At 45.2% G+C, this 18,018-nt stretch overlaps 1 protein-coding gene across 3 annotated transcripts in view; it reads left to right on the top strand.

Moving 5' to 3' along the window:
* Positions 1–8,455, top strand: part of OGDH (oxoglutarate dehydrogenase) — a 76,740-nt gene extending 68,285 nt beyond the window's left edge. For all 3 annotated transcript variants that reach the window (XM_061198381.1, XM_061198380.1, XM_061198382.1), the window contains 3 exons: positions 6,734–6,897; positions 7,096–7,250; positions 7,348–8,455. In XM_061198381.1, coding sequence (XP_061054364.1) covers positions 6,734–6,897; positions 7,096–7,250; positions 7,348–7,468 — 440 coding nt within the window. In that variant the 3' untranslated portion in view covers positions 7,469–8,455. The remainder of the gene's footprint in view (positions 1–6,733; positions 6,898–7,095; positions 7,251–7,347) is intronic.
* Positions 8,456–18,018: the final 9,563 nt, after the last annotated feature.

Raw genomic sequence — 18,018 nt, 5'->3', positions numbered from 1 at the left:
TAAGAAATCACTGCCAAATTCAATGTCACGAAGCTTTTTTTTTTTAAATAAATTTATTTATTTTTTTTGGCTGCATTGGGTCTTCGTTGCTGCGCACAGGCTTTCTCTAGTTGCAGCGAGTGGGGGCTACTCTTCATTGTGGTGCACGGGCTTCTCATTGTGGTGGCTTCTCTTGTTGTGGAGCACAGGCTGTAGGCACACGGGCTTCAGTAGTTGTGGCACGTGGGCTTAGTAGTTGTGGCGCACGGGCTTTAGAGCGCAGGCTCAATAGTTGTGGCGCACGGGCTTAGTGGGTCCGCAGCATGTGGGATCTTCCTGGACCAGGGATCGAACCCGTGTCCCCTGCATTGGCAGGCGGATTCTTAACCACTGTGCCACCAGGGAAGTCCCAATGTCAGGAAGCTTTTGCCGCATGTTTTCTAGTTCTGTAAAACATGCCGCTGGTAATTTGATAGGGATTGCATTGAATCTGTAGATTGCTTTGGGTAGTATAGACATTTTCACAATATTGATTCTTCCAATCCAAGAACATGGTATATCTCTCCATCTTTTTGTGTCATCTTTGATTTCTTTCATCAGTGTCTTATAGGTTTCTGAGTACAGGTCTTTTACCTCCTTAGGTAGGTTTATTCCTAGGTATTTTATTCTTTTTGTTGCCATGGTGAATGGGATTGTTTCTTTAATGTCTCTTTCTGATCTTTCATTGTTAGTGTATAGGAATGCAAGAGATTTCTGTGCATTAATTTTGTATCCTGCAACTTTACCAAATTCATTGATTAGCTCTAGTATTTTTCTGGTGGCATCTTTAGGATTCTCTATGTATAGTATCATGTCATCTGCAAACAGTGACAGTTTTACTTCTTCTTTTCCAATTTGTATTCCTTTTATTTCTCTTTTTTCTCTGATTGCCTTAGCTAGGACTTCCAAAACTATGTTGAATAATGGTGGCGAGAGTGGACATCCTTGTCTTGACCCTGATCTTAGAGGAAATGCTTTCAGTTTTTCACCATTGAGACTGATGTTGGCTGTGGGTTTGTCATATATGGCCTTTATCATGTTGAGGTAGGTTCCCTCTATGCCCACTTTCTGGAGAGTTTTTATCATAAATCGGTGTTGAATTTTGTCAAAAGCTTTTTTCTGCATCTATTGAGATAATCATATGGTTTTTATTCTTCAGTTTGTTAATATGGTGTATCACGTTGATTGATTTGCATATATTGAAGAATCCTTGCATCCCTGGGATAAATCCCACTTGATCATGGTGTATGATCCTTTTAATGTGTTGGTGGATTCTGTTTGCTAGTATTTCGTTGAGGATTTTTGCATCTATATTCATCAGTGATATTGGTCTGAAATTTTCTTTTTTTGTAGCATCTTTGTCTGGTTTTGGTATCAGGGTGATGGTGGCCTCACAGAATGAGTTTGGGAGTGGTCCTTCCTCTGCAGTTTTTTGGAAGAGTTTGAGAAGGATGGATGTTAGCTCTTCTCTAAGTGTTTGATAGAATTCACCTGTGAAGCCATCTGGTCCTGGACTTTTGTTTGTTGGAAGATTTTTAATCAAGGTTTCAATTTCATTACTTGTGATTGGTCTGTTCTTATTTTCTGTTTCTTCCTGGTTCAGTCTTGGAAGGTTATACCTTTCTAAGAGTTTGTCCATTTCTTCCAGGTTGTCCATTTTATTGGCATAAAGTTGCTTATAGTAGTCTTAGGACTTCTCTTAGGATGCTTTGTATTTCTGCGGTGTCCGTTGTAACTTTTCCTTTTTCATTTCTAATTTTATTGATTTGAGTCCTCTCCCTCTTTTTCTTGATGAGTCTGGCTAATGGTTGATCAATTTTGTTTATCTTCTCAAAGAACCAGCTTTTAGTTTTATTGATCTTTGCTATTGTTTTCTTTGTTTCTATTTCATTTATTTCTGCTCTGATCTTTATGATTTCTTTCCTTCTGCTAACTTTGGGTTTTGTTTGTTCTTCTTTCTCTAGTTCCTTTAGGTGTAAGGTTAGATTGTTTATTCGAGATTTTTCTTGTTTCTTGAGGTAGGCTTGTATTGCTATAAACTTTCCTCTTAGAACTGCTTTTGCTGCATCCCATAGGTTTTGGATCATCACGTTTTCGTTGTAATTTGTCTCTAGGTATTTTTTGATTTCCTCTTTGATTTATTCAGTGATCTCTTGGTTATTTAATAATGTATTGTTTAGCCTCCATGTGTTTGTGTTTTTTACGTCTTTTTCCCTGTAACTGATTTCTAACCTATTCATAGCGTTGTGGTCAGAAAAGATGCTTGATATGATTTCAATTTTCCTAAATTTACTGAGGCTTGATTTGTGACCCAAGATGTGATCTATCCTGGAGAATGTTCTGTGCGCACTTGAGAAGAAAGTGTAATCTGCTGTTTTTCGATAGAATGTCCTACAAATATCAATTCAATCTACCTGGTCTATTGTGCCATTTAAAGCTTGTGTTTCCTTATTAATTTTCCGTTTGGATGATCTGTCCACTGGTGTAAGTGAGGTGTTAAAGTCCCCCACTATTATTGTGTTACTGTCGATTTCCTCTTTTATAGCTGTTAGGAGTTGCCTTATGTATTGAGGTGCTCCTGTGTTTGGTGCATATATATTTATAATTGTTGTATCTTCTTCTTGGATTGATCCCTTGATCATTATGTAGTGTCCTTCCTTGTCTCTTGTAACATTCTTTATTTTAAAGTCTGTTTTATCTGATATGAGTATTGCTACTCCAGCTTTCTTTGATTTCCATTTGCATGGAATATCTTTTTCCATCCCATCACTTTCAGTCTGTATGTGTCCCTAGGTCTGAAGTGGGTCTCTTTTAGACAGCATATATATGGGCCTTGTGTTTGTATCCATTCAGCGAGCCTGTGTCTTTTGGTTGGAGCATTTAATCCATTCATGTGTAAGGTAATTATCGATATGTATGTTCCTATTACCATTTTCTTGTTATGGGTTTATTTTTGTAGGTCCTTTTCTTCTCTTGTGTTTCCCACTCAGAGAAGTTCCTTTAGCATTTGTTGTAGAGCTGGTTTGTTGGTGCTGAATTCTCTCAGCTTTTGCTTGTCTGTAAAGCTTTAGATTTCTCCGTCGAATCTGAATGAGATCCTTGCCGGGTGGAGTAATCTTGGTTGTAAGTTCTTCCCCTTCATCACTTTAAATATATCTTGCCACTCCCTTCTGGCTTGTAGAGTTTCTGCTGAGAAATCAGCTGTTAACCTTATGGGAGTTCCCTTGTATATTTTTTGTCATTTTTCCCTCGTTGCTTTCAATAATTTTTCTTTGTCTTTAATTTTTGTCAGTTTGATTACTATGTGTCTCGACATGTTTCTCCTTGGGTTTATCCTGCCTGGGATTCTCTGTGCTTCCTGGACTTGGGTGGCTATTTCCTTTCCCATGTTAGGGAAGTTTTTGACTATAATCTCTTCAAATATTTTCTCGGGTACTTTCTCTCTCTCTTCTCCTTCTGGGACCCCTATAATGCGAATGTTGTTGTGTTTAATGTTGTCCCAGAGGTCTCTTAGGCTGTCTTCATTTCTTTTCATTCTTTTTTCTTTATTCTGTTCCACAGCAGTGAATTCCACCATTCTGTCTTCCAGGTCACTTATCCGTTCTTCTGCCTCAGTTATTCTGCTATTGATTCCTTCTAGTGTATTTTTCATTTCAGTTATTGTATTGTTCATCTGTTTGTTTGTTCTTTAATTCTTCTAGGTGTTTGTTCTTTAATTCTTCTAGGTCTTTGTTAAACATTTCTTGTATCTTCTCAATCACTGCCTCCATTCTTTTTCCGAGGTCCTGGATCATCTTCACTATCATTATTCTGAATTCTTTTTCTGGAAGGTTGCTTATCTCCACTTCATTTCGTTGTTTTTCTCGGGTTTTATCTTGTTCCTTCATCTGGTACAAAGTCCTCTGCCTTTTCATTTTGTCTATCTTTCTGTGAATGTGGTTTTCCTTCCACAGGCTGCAGAATTGTAGTTCTTCTTGCTTCTGCTGTCTGCCCTCTGGTGGATGAGGCTACCTAAGAGGCTTGTGCAAGTTTCCTGCTGGGAGGGACTGGTGGTGGGTAGAGCTGGGTGTTGCTCTGGTGGGCAGAGCTCAGTGAAACTTTAATCCGCTTGTCTGCTGATGGGTGGGGCTGGGTTCCCTCCCTGTTGGTTGTTTGGCCTGAGGTGACCCAGCACTGGAGCCTGCCCGGCTCTTTGGTGGGGCTAATGGCACCAAGGAGTACTTCCCAGAACTTCTGCTGCCAGTGTCTTTGTCCCCACGGTGAGCCACAGCCACACCCTGCCTCTGCAGGAGACCCTCCAACACTAGCAGGTAGGTCTGGTTCAGTCTCTTCTGGGGTCACTGCTCCTTCCCCTGGGTCCCGATGCGCACACTACTTTGTGTGTGTCCTCCAAGAGTGGAGTCTCTGTTTCCCCCAGTCCTGTCAAAGTCCTGCAGTCAAATCCCGCTAGCCTTCAAAGTCTGATTCTCTAGGAATTTCTCCTCCCGTTGCTGGACCCCCGAGTTGGGAAGCCTGACGTGGGGCTCAGAACCTTCACTCCAGTGGGTGGACTTCTGTGGTGTAAGTGTTCTCCAGTTTGTGAGTCACCCACCCAGCGGTTGTGGGATTTGATTTTATTGTGATTGCGCCCCTCCTGCCGTCTCACTGCAGCTTCTCCTTTGTCTCTGGACGTGGGGTATCTTTTTTGGTGAGTTCCAGTGTCTTCCTGTCGATGATTGTTCAGCAGGTAGTTGTGATTCCAGTGCTCTCGCAAGAGGGAGTGAGAGCGCGTCCTTCTACTCCGCCATCTTGAACCAATCTCCGCATGTTTTCTAAGTTTTATAATTTCAGTCTTGTATTTAAGTCTTTAATCCATTTTGAGTTAGTGTGTCTGTATGGTGTAAGGGTCCAGCTTCATTTGCATGTGGATATCCAGTTTTCCCAGCACTATTTGTTGAAGAGACTCTCCTTTCCCCATTGAAGTCTTGGTTCCCTTGTCAAAATCATTTGACCATATACATGAAGGTTCATTTCTGGTCTCTCTGTTCTCTTCCATTGGTCTATATATCTGTCTTTATGCCAGTACCACTTTGATATTGTAGCTTTGTAGTAAGTTTTGAAATCAGGAGGCACGAGTCCTCCAGCTTTATTTTTCTTTTTTCAAGATAGTTTTAGCTATTCAGGGTCCTTTGGGATTACATGAATTTTAGGGTGGACTTTTCTATTTCTGCAAAAAATGTCGTTGGGATTTTTTTTTTAAGATGTATTTATTTATTTATTTAGGCTGTGTTGGGTCTTCGTTGCTGCGCACAGGCTTCCTCTAGTTGCAGCGAGCGGGGGCTACTCTTCGTTGTGGCGAGCGGGCTTCTCATTGCGGTGGCTTCTCTTGTTGCAGAGCACGGGCTCTAGGCACACGGGCTTCCGTAGTTGCAGCACGTGGGCTCAGTAGTTGTGGCTTTCGGGCTCTAGAGCGCAGGCTCAGTAGTTGTGGCTCACGGGCTTAGTTGCTCCGCAGCATGTGGGATCTTCCCGGACCAGGGCTCAAACCCATGTCCCCTGCATTGGCAGGTGGATTCTTAACCACTGCGCCACCAGGGAAGTCCCTGTCATTGGGATTTTGGTAAGGATTGCGTTGAATCTGTAGATTGCTTTGATAATGTTAACATCATGACAGTATTAAGTCTCCCAATCCATGAACATGGATGACTTTCCATTTATTGGTATCTTCTTTAATTTCTCTCAGTAATGTTCTGTAGTTTTCAGTGTACAAGTCTTTCATTTTCTTGGTTAAGTTTATTCCTAAGTAATTTTATTTATTTGATGCTGTTTCAAATGGGATTTTTTTTTTCCTTAACTTTTGGATTGTTCATAGAAATACAACTGAATTCTGAGTGTTGATTTTCTATCCTGTAACTTTGCTGAATTCATTTATTAGTTCTAACAGGTTTTTTTTGTATGTGAAATCTTTAGGGTTTTCTACATGTAAAACAAACAGATAATTTTATTTGTTCCTTTCCAATTTAGATACTTCTTAGTTCTTTTTTTTTTTCTTTTTTGCCTAATTGCTCTGGCTAGAAATTCCAGTGCTATGTTGAATAGAAGTGGTGAGAACGGACATCCTTGCCTTGTTTGTGTCTTAGGAAAATGCTTTCAGTCTTTCACCCTTGAGTATGATGTTCGTGGTGGGTTTCTCATATCTGGCCTTTCTCATGTGAAGGTAGTTTCCTTCTAATCCTAGCATTTGCGTGTGTACGTGAATGTGAGCATGTTGTGTGTTGCTTATGTGTCACTAAGGGAACCCCTCATTTTGAATGCAGCTTCCTGAAGTCGGCCTTGTTCGCAGGGGAATGGTCCCGGCCGTGAGCATCTGAATATTTGGTCTAGTTTCCAGTGTGGAAAGTTTTAGTATTTGTAAACTCATGAGGAGTCTGAGCAGAGTGGTCATGGGATGCTCTTCTAGACCCAGTTGTCCCTGAAGTCTGAGACAGGTCGTTCTGAAGAATGAACTGATGTCACTTGCTCTCCAAGGCTGGCCTTGCCTACTGTGCCTGTTAGGCTCTCTCAGTGTGGATTAATGCAAGGGCATCACAGGCTGGCGAGAGGGGGAGAGCCCTAACCCTCAGAAACTAAATGTTCTGGTGTCATTTGTGGCACAGCCCCACCTCGTGGAGGGAGGGCCCAGGACACCCTCAGCCAAGTCCTGAGCAAAACCCCGGCTGTGGGGATTCTCTTGTAGGTACCCACTTCCAGAGGGTGATCCCAGAAGATGGCCCTGCAGCCCAAAACCCAGAAAACGTCAAGAGACTTCTCTTCTGTACCGGCAAAGTGTACTATGATCTTACCCGAGAGCGCAAAGCGCGGGATATGGCAGAGCAAGTGGCCATCACGAGGATCGAGCAGGTGAGGGCAGGTGGTGCCCAGGCCGGTCCTGGCGTTCCTCCTGCAGGTGTCTGGGCCCCAGAGCTTTCCCAGAGTTTCCGGAACATCCTTTAGGGCTCACTGAGCTCCTCACCTGGGACACCAGCCCCTCTAGGACACCAGCCTCGCCCAGTACTCGGAGCACCTTCTCCTGACAGGAGCTCCTCTCTCTCCCCCCAGCTGTCGCCCTTCCCCTTCGACCTCCTGCTGCAGGAGGTGCAGAGGTACCCCAGCGCCGAGCTGGCCTGGTGCCAGGAGGAGCACAAGAACCAAGGCTACTACGACTACGTGAAGCCCAGGCTGCGGACCACCATCAGCCGCGCCAAGCCTGTGTGGTAAGGCCGCGGGCAGTCGGCCGGGGCCCGGGGAGGGCAAGGAGGCCCGGGCCCCTCGGTGGCCTTCGCCATCACCGCTCACTGTCGCTCCCCTCAGGTACGCTGGCCGGGACCCAGCGGCGGCTCCAGCCACCGGCAACAAGAAGACCCACCTCACGGAGCTGCAGCGCCTCCTGGACACGGCCTTCGACCTGGACGCCTTCAAGAAGTTCTCGTAGATGCTGCCTGGGCTGCTTAGGCCGCCCTCCACCTCACGACTGCCCCTTGCTTCTCCACTAAAGAATAGTGCTCCGCGCTGCCCGCACCTCTGTCCGTCCCTGCACCACACACGCCCCCTCGCTCACTTAGGAATTAGGCTGCTCTCCCCCCTCACGTGCTCGGCTGCCCCCCAAGCCGGATGCTCCCCAGGCTCTGTGACTTCTGTCCAGCTGAGCAGCCTTAATGGAGGCAGTGGGGAGCGGGAGGAGGAGAGGGAGCCCCTGCAGGTGTCCTGGGAGGGTCAGATCTGCCCTCACCCCCCCAGATCACCCCCAGGACTGGCCTCACGTGGCATACCCTTGTGCTGGCGGTCCTTGTCACCCAGCAGGGTGGCTTCCTCTCCTCAGGCTGCGCCCCAGACCCCTCGGAGGAGCCGCCACTGTCAGAGGCTTTGTGGGGGGGGGAGGGGGGTTCCGCCAGGACCCTTGCCGTGCAGTGAGCAGAGGGCACTGCCGAGGGGTGGCTGGTGGGAGACGGCCCGAGACTGACCTGCACGGAGAGGGCGGGCCCGCTCTCTTCAGCGTCCACGTCCTCCCCTCGAGAGGGTCCCAGGCCGTGCACAGGGGCCGTGCCTACTCCACCCGCCTGGGGCTGGGTGGCGCCCGGGCCCGTGGGGTGTGCGTGGCGGGAAGCGCCACTCGGGGCTCTAGGGCCAGGGCGCAGGCTGCTCGTCTGGGTCCTGCCCTCCCTTAACCTCCAGTTCCACCTCCTTTCCTCTTTCCTTCTACACGATGGAGACTCCGAAGCATCCTTCTCTCTGCTGTGCCAAAGCTGGTCAGAAGGGGGAGAGGAGGGGCAGGAGTGAGGGGCGTCACTAGGCCGAGGGGCCAGCTCCCCTGACCTGTCACAGGGACAGATCTGATTTATTTATTTTGGTTAAAAAAAAAAAAATAACGAAAACAACTTTGCATTGCATTTGGCTTGACCCATAAACTAAGTTATCCTTGGGCCTGTGTGGTGTCATTGTTTCTGCTCCGCCCCAGGCGTCTCCGCCCTGCCTGGGAAGCAGCCCCTCCTCAGCGCAGAGCCTGCGTGCGCGGGGCAGCACAGGGGTGGCCGAGCCGCCGTCCTCCCTCTGGCCTGGCCTCGCCGTCATCATTGTTGCAGACTGTGTCGGACACACCCTGGTTTCTGAGTGTCCCCTGCTCCCACGTCCCCCAACACACGCCACCTAAAAAAGTACTCTGCAGTCTGTGCGTCAGCTGGCGTGCGTGGTGGGCTCGCCCTGGGACGTTGCTGGTAGCCTCCAGAAGCCCAAGCAGCTCATTGGACCTCTGGAGGGGAGCCGGCCGTGCCAGCCGAGCCCTTATGAGGCCGTGTCCCCTCTTGACAAGAGCTCCACTGCCTTCAGCTCACAGCACGCCAGCCTTGGTTTTCTGGGGGGTCGAGAGGTCCCAGCATTGAAAAAGAGCTCAGGGAAAGGCCTGGGTGTGGACATAGGGGTACCCTGCAGCAGTGGGGCCCCCTGCTGTTTACCCCATCCTTTGGGCCACACCCGGGTCCCTTGTCCTTGAAGCCTTTTCAGAATGTCTTCATTTTGTCCTGTGGCTTGGCCAAGGGTCTTCCGGGCCTGGCATGCCTTGGGCAGGTAGTGGCAGGGGAAAAGCTGTCACCTGCCCCTGTGCGTCTGTGTGTGCTCCAAAACCAGCACCCTGTCCCCGTGTCTGATGCGGTCAGCCAGGCAGATTAGAGCTAAAAGGCAAAAAATGAGTCAGGAGCCCCTTTCCCTGGAGAGAATCCTGGTGCTCTAAGGGGGCAGCTGTCCCCATCCTGCACTCTGTGTGGTGAGTTAGGGTTCCACTCTTACCCCGAGGTAGAGCACATAGGGGTGAGACACGAGATGGAAGCTGGGCCCTCACCTCTTGCTGCTTCTAATCTGGTCGGTAGGTACAGGGGAGCCAAGAGCCCAAGGGGGTCTGGGCACTTCCTGGTGGGGTACCTGAGGGAGTCCAGGGCTCCCAGGAGCCACCACCACTGGCCCATCTGCAGGAGCCGAGGCGAGGGACTCAGGCCTCTCCCACTCCCACGGCTCTGCGTGGGTCGGCAGATGAGGGGCAATCAGGCCACGCTGGGCCACCGGCCAGACAAACGCTTCTCTGGTCAGCTCTGTTCTACTATGGTTCTCAGTCGCCCCTTTCCTAAAACTGGAAAAGAGCAATGGTGAGAAGGAAGAAGCCTCATAGTCTAGGACAGCAGCCTATATGCTTAGACTTCCAGAGCACCCAGACCAGTGTGTGAGAGCGTGCATGTGTGTGCATGTCAGTGTGTGCACATGCATGCGTGTGTGTGTGTGTGTGTGAGTATGCATAAGTGTGTTTGTGCACAAGAGTGCCTGGCCCGCTTGACGTGGATTCCTGGCCTTTCTGGATATTAAAGGCCCATCTGACACCCGCACCTGTGAAAGTGTAGGAAGAGGGTCAGCCTGCCACACAGGAGGGGCTGTCCCCGGGAGCGGCCCCCAGGACAGGTGGGCCTGGGGGGTGCTGGGGGGAGAGGTAGGGGGAGGGATGAGGCACAGGTGGGGCTGAGGCCTTACCCATAGTTCACCCTTGATGTGTCAAGTGACCACCCACTGGGGTGATTTTATCTCCAGTGGAAATGGAGTTGGAATCAGTGTGAAACCTATTTCTGCCCTCAATTAGGTGGGGCAGTGAGCTGCCCAGTAGGGTAGTATTCACCTGGGACCGGACTACAGAGCTAACCACACCTCTCAGATTTCCCCCAGCTCTCTTGTCCCCTGGAAGTCCCAGCTGCACACCCAGCTTATGGCATCCTGAAAGGAATGGGGTCCAGGTCCCCTCCAGCAGGGCTGCTCTGCCCCTCCCTGCACGGCCTCACCCCCAGGACTTCACCCCTGCACTGTAGTCTACTCTCCCCCATGCCCTCGCCTCCCCCAGGGCCTCACTCCCACCAGGGCAGACCCCTTCCCCGCAGCCCCATCACCTCCCCCCAGGACCTCAACTCCCTCTTGGCCCTTTTTTTAATTGATATATTTGACATATAACATATTAGTTTCAAGTGTACAACATAATGATTGGAAACCAACAAGGACCTACTACTGTATAGCGCAGGGAACTCTACTCAACATTCTGTGATAACCTATATGAGAAAAGAATCTGAAAAAGAATGAATATATGTATGTGTATAACTGAATCTCTTTGCTGTACACCTGAAACTAACACAGCATTGTAAATCAACTATAATCCAATAAAATTAACGACGGCATGATGATTCGATATTTGTATATGTGAAATGGTCACTACAATAAGTCTAGTTCACATATGTCAACACGTTTCAATTTTTTTTTCTTGTGATGAGAACATTTAAGATCTCTCTCAGCAGCTTTCAAATATGCAATACAGCATTATTAACTGTAGTCACCATGCTGTACATCTCCATGAATTATTTATTTTATAACAGGAAGTTTGTACCTTTTGACCATCTTCAACCAGGGTCTCACCCTTCTCTAAGGCCTCCCCTTCCCCGCAAGGCCTCCCTTTGCCCCTCCTCCCTCCCACCCCCAGCTTCAATTAATCCCTGTGTGCCTGGGTTTGGGAGGGGCTGGGATGGCCTCCCTAACCCTTGCGCCCTCTCCCACCCCACCTCCCCCATATGCTAGAGTTAGGTGGGTGGGCAAAGGCCCTGTCTCCCCAGCCCAGAGCTGGACCCCAGCCCAGGATCTCCCTGCCATTGGCAGCCCTTGGCCTGGACACACAGCACCCCAGTGTCCGTTCCCTGCACCCCCTCTGCCCCGCCTTCTAGGGAACACTGGAACAGAAAAGTGTGCTGAGCACCCTGGGACCCCAGGTCAGGTGTGGCCACCTAAGGGAGGCTCTGGGGTCGAGCTCTTTCTTTCTCTGTTTGTCTGGGGTTTTTTTTCTGGCCTGTGGTTTGTCGGATCTTAGTTCCCTGACCAGGAATAGAACCCATGCCTTGGCAGTGAAAGCTCAGAGTCCTAACCGCTGGACCGCCAGGGAATTTACACACACACCCCCGCTTTCCTCTGTGCTGGGGCTTTCTCCATCTCACGACTTGAGGTTCTGATTTCCCTGCTGATTTCCCTCCACTCCCCCGATTCCAGAAGTTCAGCCTTAAGAACAGGCTTTAGCCACTCCCAATAGGGACAGTTTTATTTGTTCCTTTCCAATCTATATGCCCTTTATTCCCTTCTCTTGCCTTATTTCACTGACTAGAACTTACATCACTATGTTGAATAAGAGCAGTGAGAGAAGACATCCTTGCTTTCTTCCCAGTCTTAGGGAGAAAGCATTCAGTCTTTCATCATCAAGTATAATGTTAGCTGTAAGTTGTTTGCAGATACTCTTTAACAAGTAAAGGAAGTCCCCCCATATTACTATTTTTCTGGGAGTTTTTGCCATAAATAGGTGTTGAATTTTGTCAAATGCTTCATCTGCCTCAACTGATACAACCATATGATTTTTTTTCTTCATTAGTCTGTTATACTGATTTTTGGACATTGAACAAGCCTTGGATTCCTGGAACAAACCCCACTTTGTCAGGGTATATAATTCTTTTTTATATACTGCTGGATTCTATCTGATAATATTTTGTTAAGGATTTTATATCTGTATTCATGAGGGATATCGGTCTGTAGTTTTCTTTTTTTGTACCATCTTTTGTCTACTTTGGTATCAGGGTAATACTGGATTCAGAAAATGAATTGGGATGTGTTTCCTCTTTTGTTTTCTGGAAGTATTTATGTAGAACTGGTGTTAATTTTTCTTCAGATGTTTAGTAGACATGTCCAGTTAAACCATCTTGGCCTGGACACTTATTTTTCTAGAGTTTTTAAATTATGAATTCAATTTCCTTGATAATTATAGGCCTATTAAAATAACTATTTCATATTGGATGAATTATGGTAGATTGTGCTTTTCAAGGAATTATTTTTTCTAAGTTGTCAAACTTATGTGTGTGGAGTTGTTCATAATATTTCCTTATTTTCCTTTTGATGTCTGCAGAGCCTGTAGTGATTTCCCTTATTCCAGTCCCGATATTGGTAACTCGTTTCTTCTCTCTTTCTTTTCTTTCAGTCTTGCTAGAGGTTTGTCAATGTTATTGATCTTTTCAAGGAACCATATTTTAGTTTCATTGATTTTCTCTATTGTTTTTCTGTTTTCAGGTTCATTGATTTCTAGTCTTATCTTTAAATTTTAATTCCTTCTATTGATACTTGCTTTGGGTTTATTTTGCCCTTTTTTTCTAGGTTCTTGAAGTGGGAGTATAGATTATTGGTTTGAGAATTTTTTTCTTCTCTCATGTATGCATTTGCTTTTTAAAAATTTCATTATTTTTTATTGAAGTATATGCATTTACTTCTGTAAATTTCCTTCTCAGCACTGCTTTGGCTGTGGCTCACAAATTTTGATATGTTGTATTTCCATTTTCATTGAGTTTGGTGTATTTTTAAATCTCCCTTAGTGTAAGCTGGTGCAGCCACTGTGGAAAACAGTATGGAGGTTCATCAGAAAACTAAAAATAGTATTACCTTATGATCCAGCAATCCCACTCCTGGGCATATATCCAGACTATAATTCAAAAAGATACATGCATACCTATGTTCATAGCAGCACTAGTCACAATAGCCAAGATGTGGAAACAATCTAAATGTCCATCGACAGATGAATGGATAAAGAAGGTGTGATACATATATACAATGGAATACTACTCAGACATAAAAAAGAATGAAATAATGCCATTTGCAGCAACATGGATGCAACTAGAGATTATCATACTAAGTGAAGTAAGTCAGAAAGAGAAAGACAAATACCATATGATATCACTTATATGTGGAGTCTAAAGTATGACACAAATGAACCTATCTATGCAACAGAAACAGAATCATGGACATAGAGAACAGACTGGTGGTTGCCAAGGGGGAGGGGGTTGGGGGGGGGATGGAGTGGGAAGTTGAGGTTAGCAGATGTAAGTTTTATATATAGAATGGATAAACAACAAGGTCCTACTGCATAACAAGTCCCGGGAGCATGGAGTCTTAACCACTGGGCCACCAGGGAAGTCCCAAGACTTTCTCTTTCGGGACTTCCCTGGTGGTCCAGTGGTTAAGAATCTGCCTTCCAATGCAGGGGATGTGGGTTCGATCCCTGGTCAGGGAACTAAGATCCCACATGCCATGGAGCAACTAAGCCCATGTGCCGCAACTACTGAGCCCATGTGCTCTAGAGCCCACGCGCCACAACTAGAGAGCCCACGTGCCACAACTACTGAGCCTGTGTATTCTGGAGCCCACGCGCCACAACTAGAAAAGCCTCTGTGCCACAATGAAGAGCCCATGCACCACAACGAAAATCCCACATGCACAACTAAGACCCGATGCAGCCAAATAAATAAATTAGTTAATTAATTAAAAAAAAACTTTCTCTTTAAGCCATGGATTATTTAGAAATGTGTCATTCCATGTTATCTTTCTGTTATTGATTAGTTTGATTCCATTGTGGTTACAGAAATTCCCTCTGTATGATTTCAGTACTGCTAAATTTGTTGAAATTTGTTTTATGGCCGATGATATGGTCTATCTTGGTATGTGTTCCATGGGCACTTGAAGAAAATGTGCATTCTGTTTTTGTTGGGTGAAGTGTTCTATAAATGTTCATTAGATCCTGTTGGTTGATGGTGTTGTTGAGTCCTTCTGTATCCTTGCTGATTTTCTGTCTATTTTTCAATCAACTCTTGAGAGAGATGATAAAGTCTCCAACTATAATGATGGATTTGTCTATTCTTCTTTCAATCTTATCAGTTTTTTGTACACATATTTTGCAGTTCTGTTGTTTGGTGCATGCACACTTAGGATTGCTATGTTTTCCTTGTGGATTGACCCTTTTTTCATTATATAATGTGTCTCTCTGACTCTGGTCATTTTCTTTGCTCTAAAGTCTGCTTTATCTGATAATAATATAGCCACTCCTGCTTTTCTTTGATTAATATTTGAATTTATATGTACATCTTCCATTCTTTTACTTTCAATCTGCTTACAAGTTATTTTTTAAGTGAGTTTCTTGTAGATAGCATATGGTCGGGTCGTGTATTTTTTAATCCACTCTTCCAATCTCCATATTTTAATTGGTATATTTAGACCATTTACATTTAATATAATTGTTACTAAGTTAGAGCTTAAGTTTTCCCCTGCCCTCCTGTGGGTTAAAAACTTTTTTTATAATTTCATTTTTTAAATCCATGGTGTTTTTTTACCATTGGTATTTATCTATGGTATAGCTTTTTTAGTGGTTGCTCTGGGTATCACATTATATATACATAAATTATCACAATCTACTGGTGTCATCATTTTATCAGTTCATGCGAAGTGTAGAAAAATGTACCTTCCTTTACATCCCTTTACCCTCTCCATTTATAATATATTTGTCTTAAATATTTCCTCTAATACATTTAGAACCACATCAGACAGTGTTATCAGTTTTGCTTCAACCACCAAAAATACTTTAGAAGACTCAAGAGGAGAAAGAAATTCTATTTTATTTAACAACATTTTTGGCTTTCTGTGTTATTTTTTCCTTCCTGGTGTTCTTAGATGTCTTTATCATTTCCTTTCTGATTAGAGAACTTCTTTTAGCTGTTCTTTTAGGGTAGGTCTATTGGTGATAAATTCTCTTAGTTCTCCTGCATCTGAGAATGTATTGACTGCCTCTTAATTCCTAAAGGACATTTTTGCTAGATATAGAATTCTGAGTTAACAGTTCTTTTCTTTCAGTACTTGAAAAATTTTGTGCCACTTCCTTCTAGTCTCCATGGTTTCTGATGAGAAATCCTCTCTCATATTAACTGCCTTGCCGCTTTGAACAATTTTTGTCTTTAGTTTTTAGAAGTTTGCTTATGGGAGTTCCCTGGTGGTCTAGCGGTTAGGATTTGGTGCTCTCACAGCCATGGCCCGGGTTCAATCCCTGGTCAGGGAACTGAGATTCCACAAGCTGTGCAGCATGGCCATAAAAAACAAAAAAGAAGTTTGCTTATGATGTGTCTTGACATTCATTTCTTGGGGTTTATTCACTTTGGGATTTGCTCACTTTCTTGAATCTGTAGGTTTATGACTTTCATTATATTTGGGGTGTTTTTAGCCATTATCTCTTTGACTACTTTTTCAGCTGCCCTCTTTCTCCTTTTCTTCCAGGACTCTGATGAAAACGAATGTTAGATCTTTTTTTTTTTTTAATTTATTTTATTTATTTATTTTTGGCTGCTTTGGGTCTTTGTTGCTACGTGTTGGCTTTCTCTAGTTGCGGCGAGTGGGGGCTACTCTTCATTGTGGTGCGCAGGCTTCTCATTGCGGTGGCTTCTCTTGTTGCGGAGCACAGGCTCTAGAGCACAGGCTTCAGTAGTTGTGGCGCACGGGCTTAGTTGCTCTGCAGCATGTGGGATCTTCCCGGACTAGGGCTCAAACCCGTGTCCCCTGCTTTGGCAGGCAGATTCTTAACCACTGCACCATCAGGGAAGGCCCAGATCTTTTGTTATATTCCCTGAGGTTCTGTTTATTATTTTCAGTCAATTTCCTCTCTGTTGTTCAGATTGGGTAATTTCTATTGTTCTTCCTTTTGGCTCCCTGATCCTCTGTCCTCTCCATTCACCATTAAGCTTATCCACTGAGGTTTTTTTTTTTTAAGATTTATTTATTATTTATTAATTTATTTTTATTTATTTTTGGCTGCATCGGGTCTTAGTTGCAGCACACAGGATCTTCCTTGAGGCATGCGGGATCTTTCTTTGGAGCGCACAGGCTTCTCTCTAGTTGTGGCGTGCGGGTTTTCTCTTCTCTAGTTGGGGCGCCCAGGTTCCAGAGCACGTGGGCTCTGTAGTTTGCGGCACATGGGCTCTCTAGTTGAGGCATGCAAGCTCAGTAGCTGTGGCACGTGGGCTTTGTTGCCCCACGGCATGTAGAATCTTAGTTCCCTGACCAGGGATCGAACCTGCGTCCCCTGCATTGTAAGGCGGATTCTTTACCACTGGACCACCAGGGAAGTCCCATCCACTGAGTTTTAAAATTTCAGTTATTATGTTTTTTACTTCTAAATTTTCCACTGGGTTCTTCTTTACATCTTCTATTTACTTGTTGGGGCTTTCTATTTTTCAAATTTGTTTCAAGAATGTTCATAATTTCTTGTTAAAGCATTTTTACAATGGATACTTTAAATCTTTGTCAGATAATTCTAACATCTCTGTCATCTTGCTATTAGCATCTGTTGATTGTCTATTTATTTATTCATTTATTTTTAGTTGCATTGGGTCTTTGTTGCTGCAAGTGGGCTTTCTCTAGTTGTGGCGAGCGGGGGCTACACTTCGTTGTGGTGCACGGACTCTAGGCGCACAGGCTTCAGTAATTGTGGCACGTGGGCTCAGTAGTTGTGGCGCACGGGCTTAGTTGCTCCGTGACATGTGGGATCTTCCCGGCCCAGGGATCTAACCCGTGTCCCCTGCATTGGCATGCAGATTCTTATCCACTGAGCCACCAGGGAAGCCTGTGTCGATTGCCTTCTTAAACGTAGTTTGATATCTTCCTGAGTCTTGGTAGGACAAGTGATTTTTTATTGAAAACTAGACCTTTTGAGATTATGTTATAAGACTTTGGATCTTATTTAAATCTTTTATTTAAAATGTCTTCTTCTTATATCACTTCAGCCGGAGATGGGAGAGTATCTCCTTATTATTGCAAGGTAGGTGTTCCCCACTGGTCCTCCATTGACACCCTATGAGAGAGGTCTCCTTATTACTGCTGGGTGGATTAAGAGTTCCTGTTCCCCACTAGGCTTCCATTTTTACCTCCCTGGCTGGGAGGGGTATGAGAATCTTGCTAATCCCACATGGCCTCCACTGATATTTTTACTACCACTGGGGAATGAGTGGGGAAGAAGATGCTCCCAGGACTGAGCCTGGGGCTGGCTGTCTCTGGGCGGGGAAGGTGCCACTGTGATGAGAGTCGGTCAGGACTGCCCTTGACAAGCACGGGCTGAGTCAGGGTGTCTGGGGAGGAGAGGAGAGGAACAGCCAGTCTGCAGAAAGGGGAGGTGGCTCCAGGGAGATGAGCAGTCCTGGAACAATGGTCTGCTCACCAGTGTTAGGTGGGAGGCACTGATGGACCTTTTGCAGGAGAGGAGACCTTTGAGTCCTCGAGAACCAGAGCACTGCAGGAGCATATGAGTTTCTAGTGGCTGCTGTAACAAATTACAGTAAGTCCCCTACATATGAACCTTCAAGTTGTGAACTTTCAAAGATGTGAACGTGCATGCCAGCCCCTGTATGCCAGCTGTTCTACTGTATTACTGTACTTTTCAAAGTACTGTACTGTAAGATTAAAAATGATTTCTTTATTTGTTGTGTTTGTTTTTTACGTACATATAATTTGTGTGAAAAGTATTATGAACCTATTACAGTACAGTACCGTATAGCCGATTGTGTTAGTTGGGTACCTAGGCTAACTTTCTTGGACTTACGAACAGATTGGATTTACAAACGTGCTCTTGGA

The sequence above is a fragment of the Eubalaena glacialis genome, chromosome 8 (assembly GCF_028564815.1).
Source record: "Eubalaena glacialis isolate mEubGla1 chromosome 8, mEubGla1.1.hap2.+ XY, whole genome shotgun sequence".
Lineage (NCBI taxonomy): Eukaryota > Metazoa > Chordata > Mammalia > Artiodactyla > Balaenidae > Eubalaena > Eubalaena glacialis.
The sequence above is the reverse complement of the archived record's forward strand: the minus strand, read 5'-3'. Positions and strand labels throughout refer to the sequence as shown.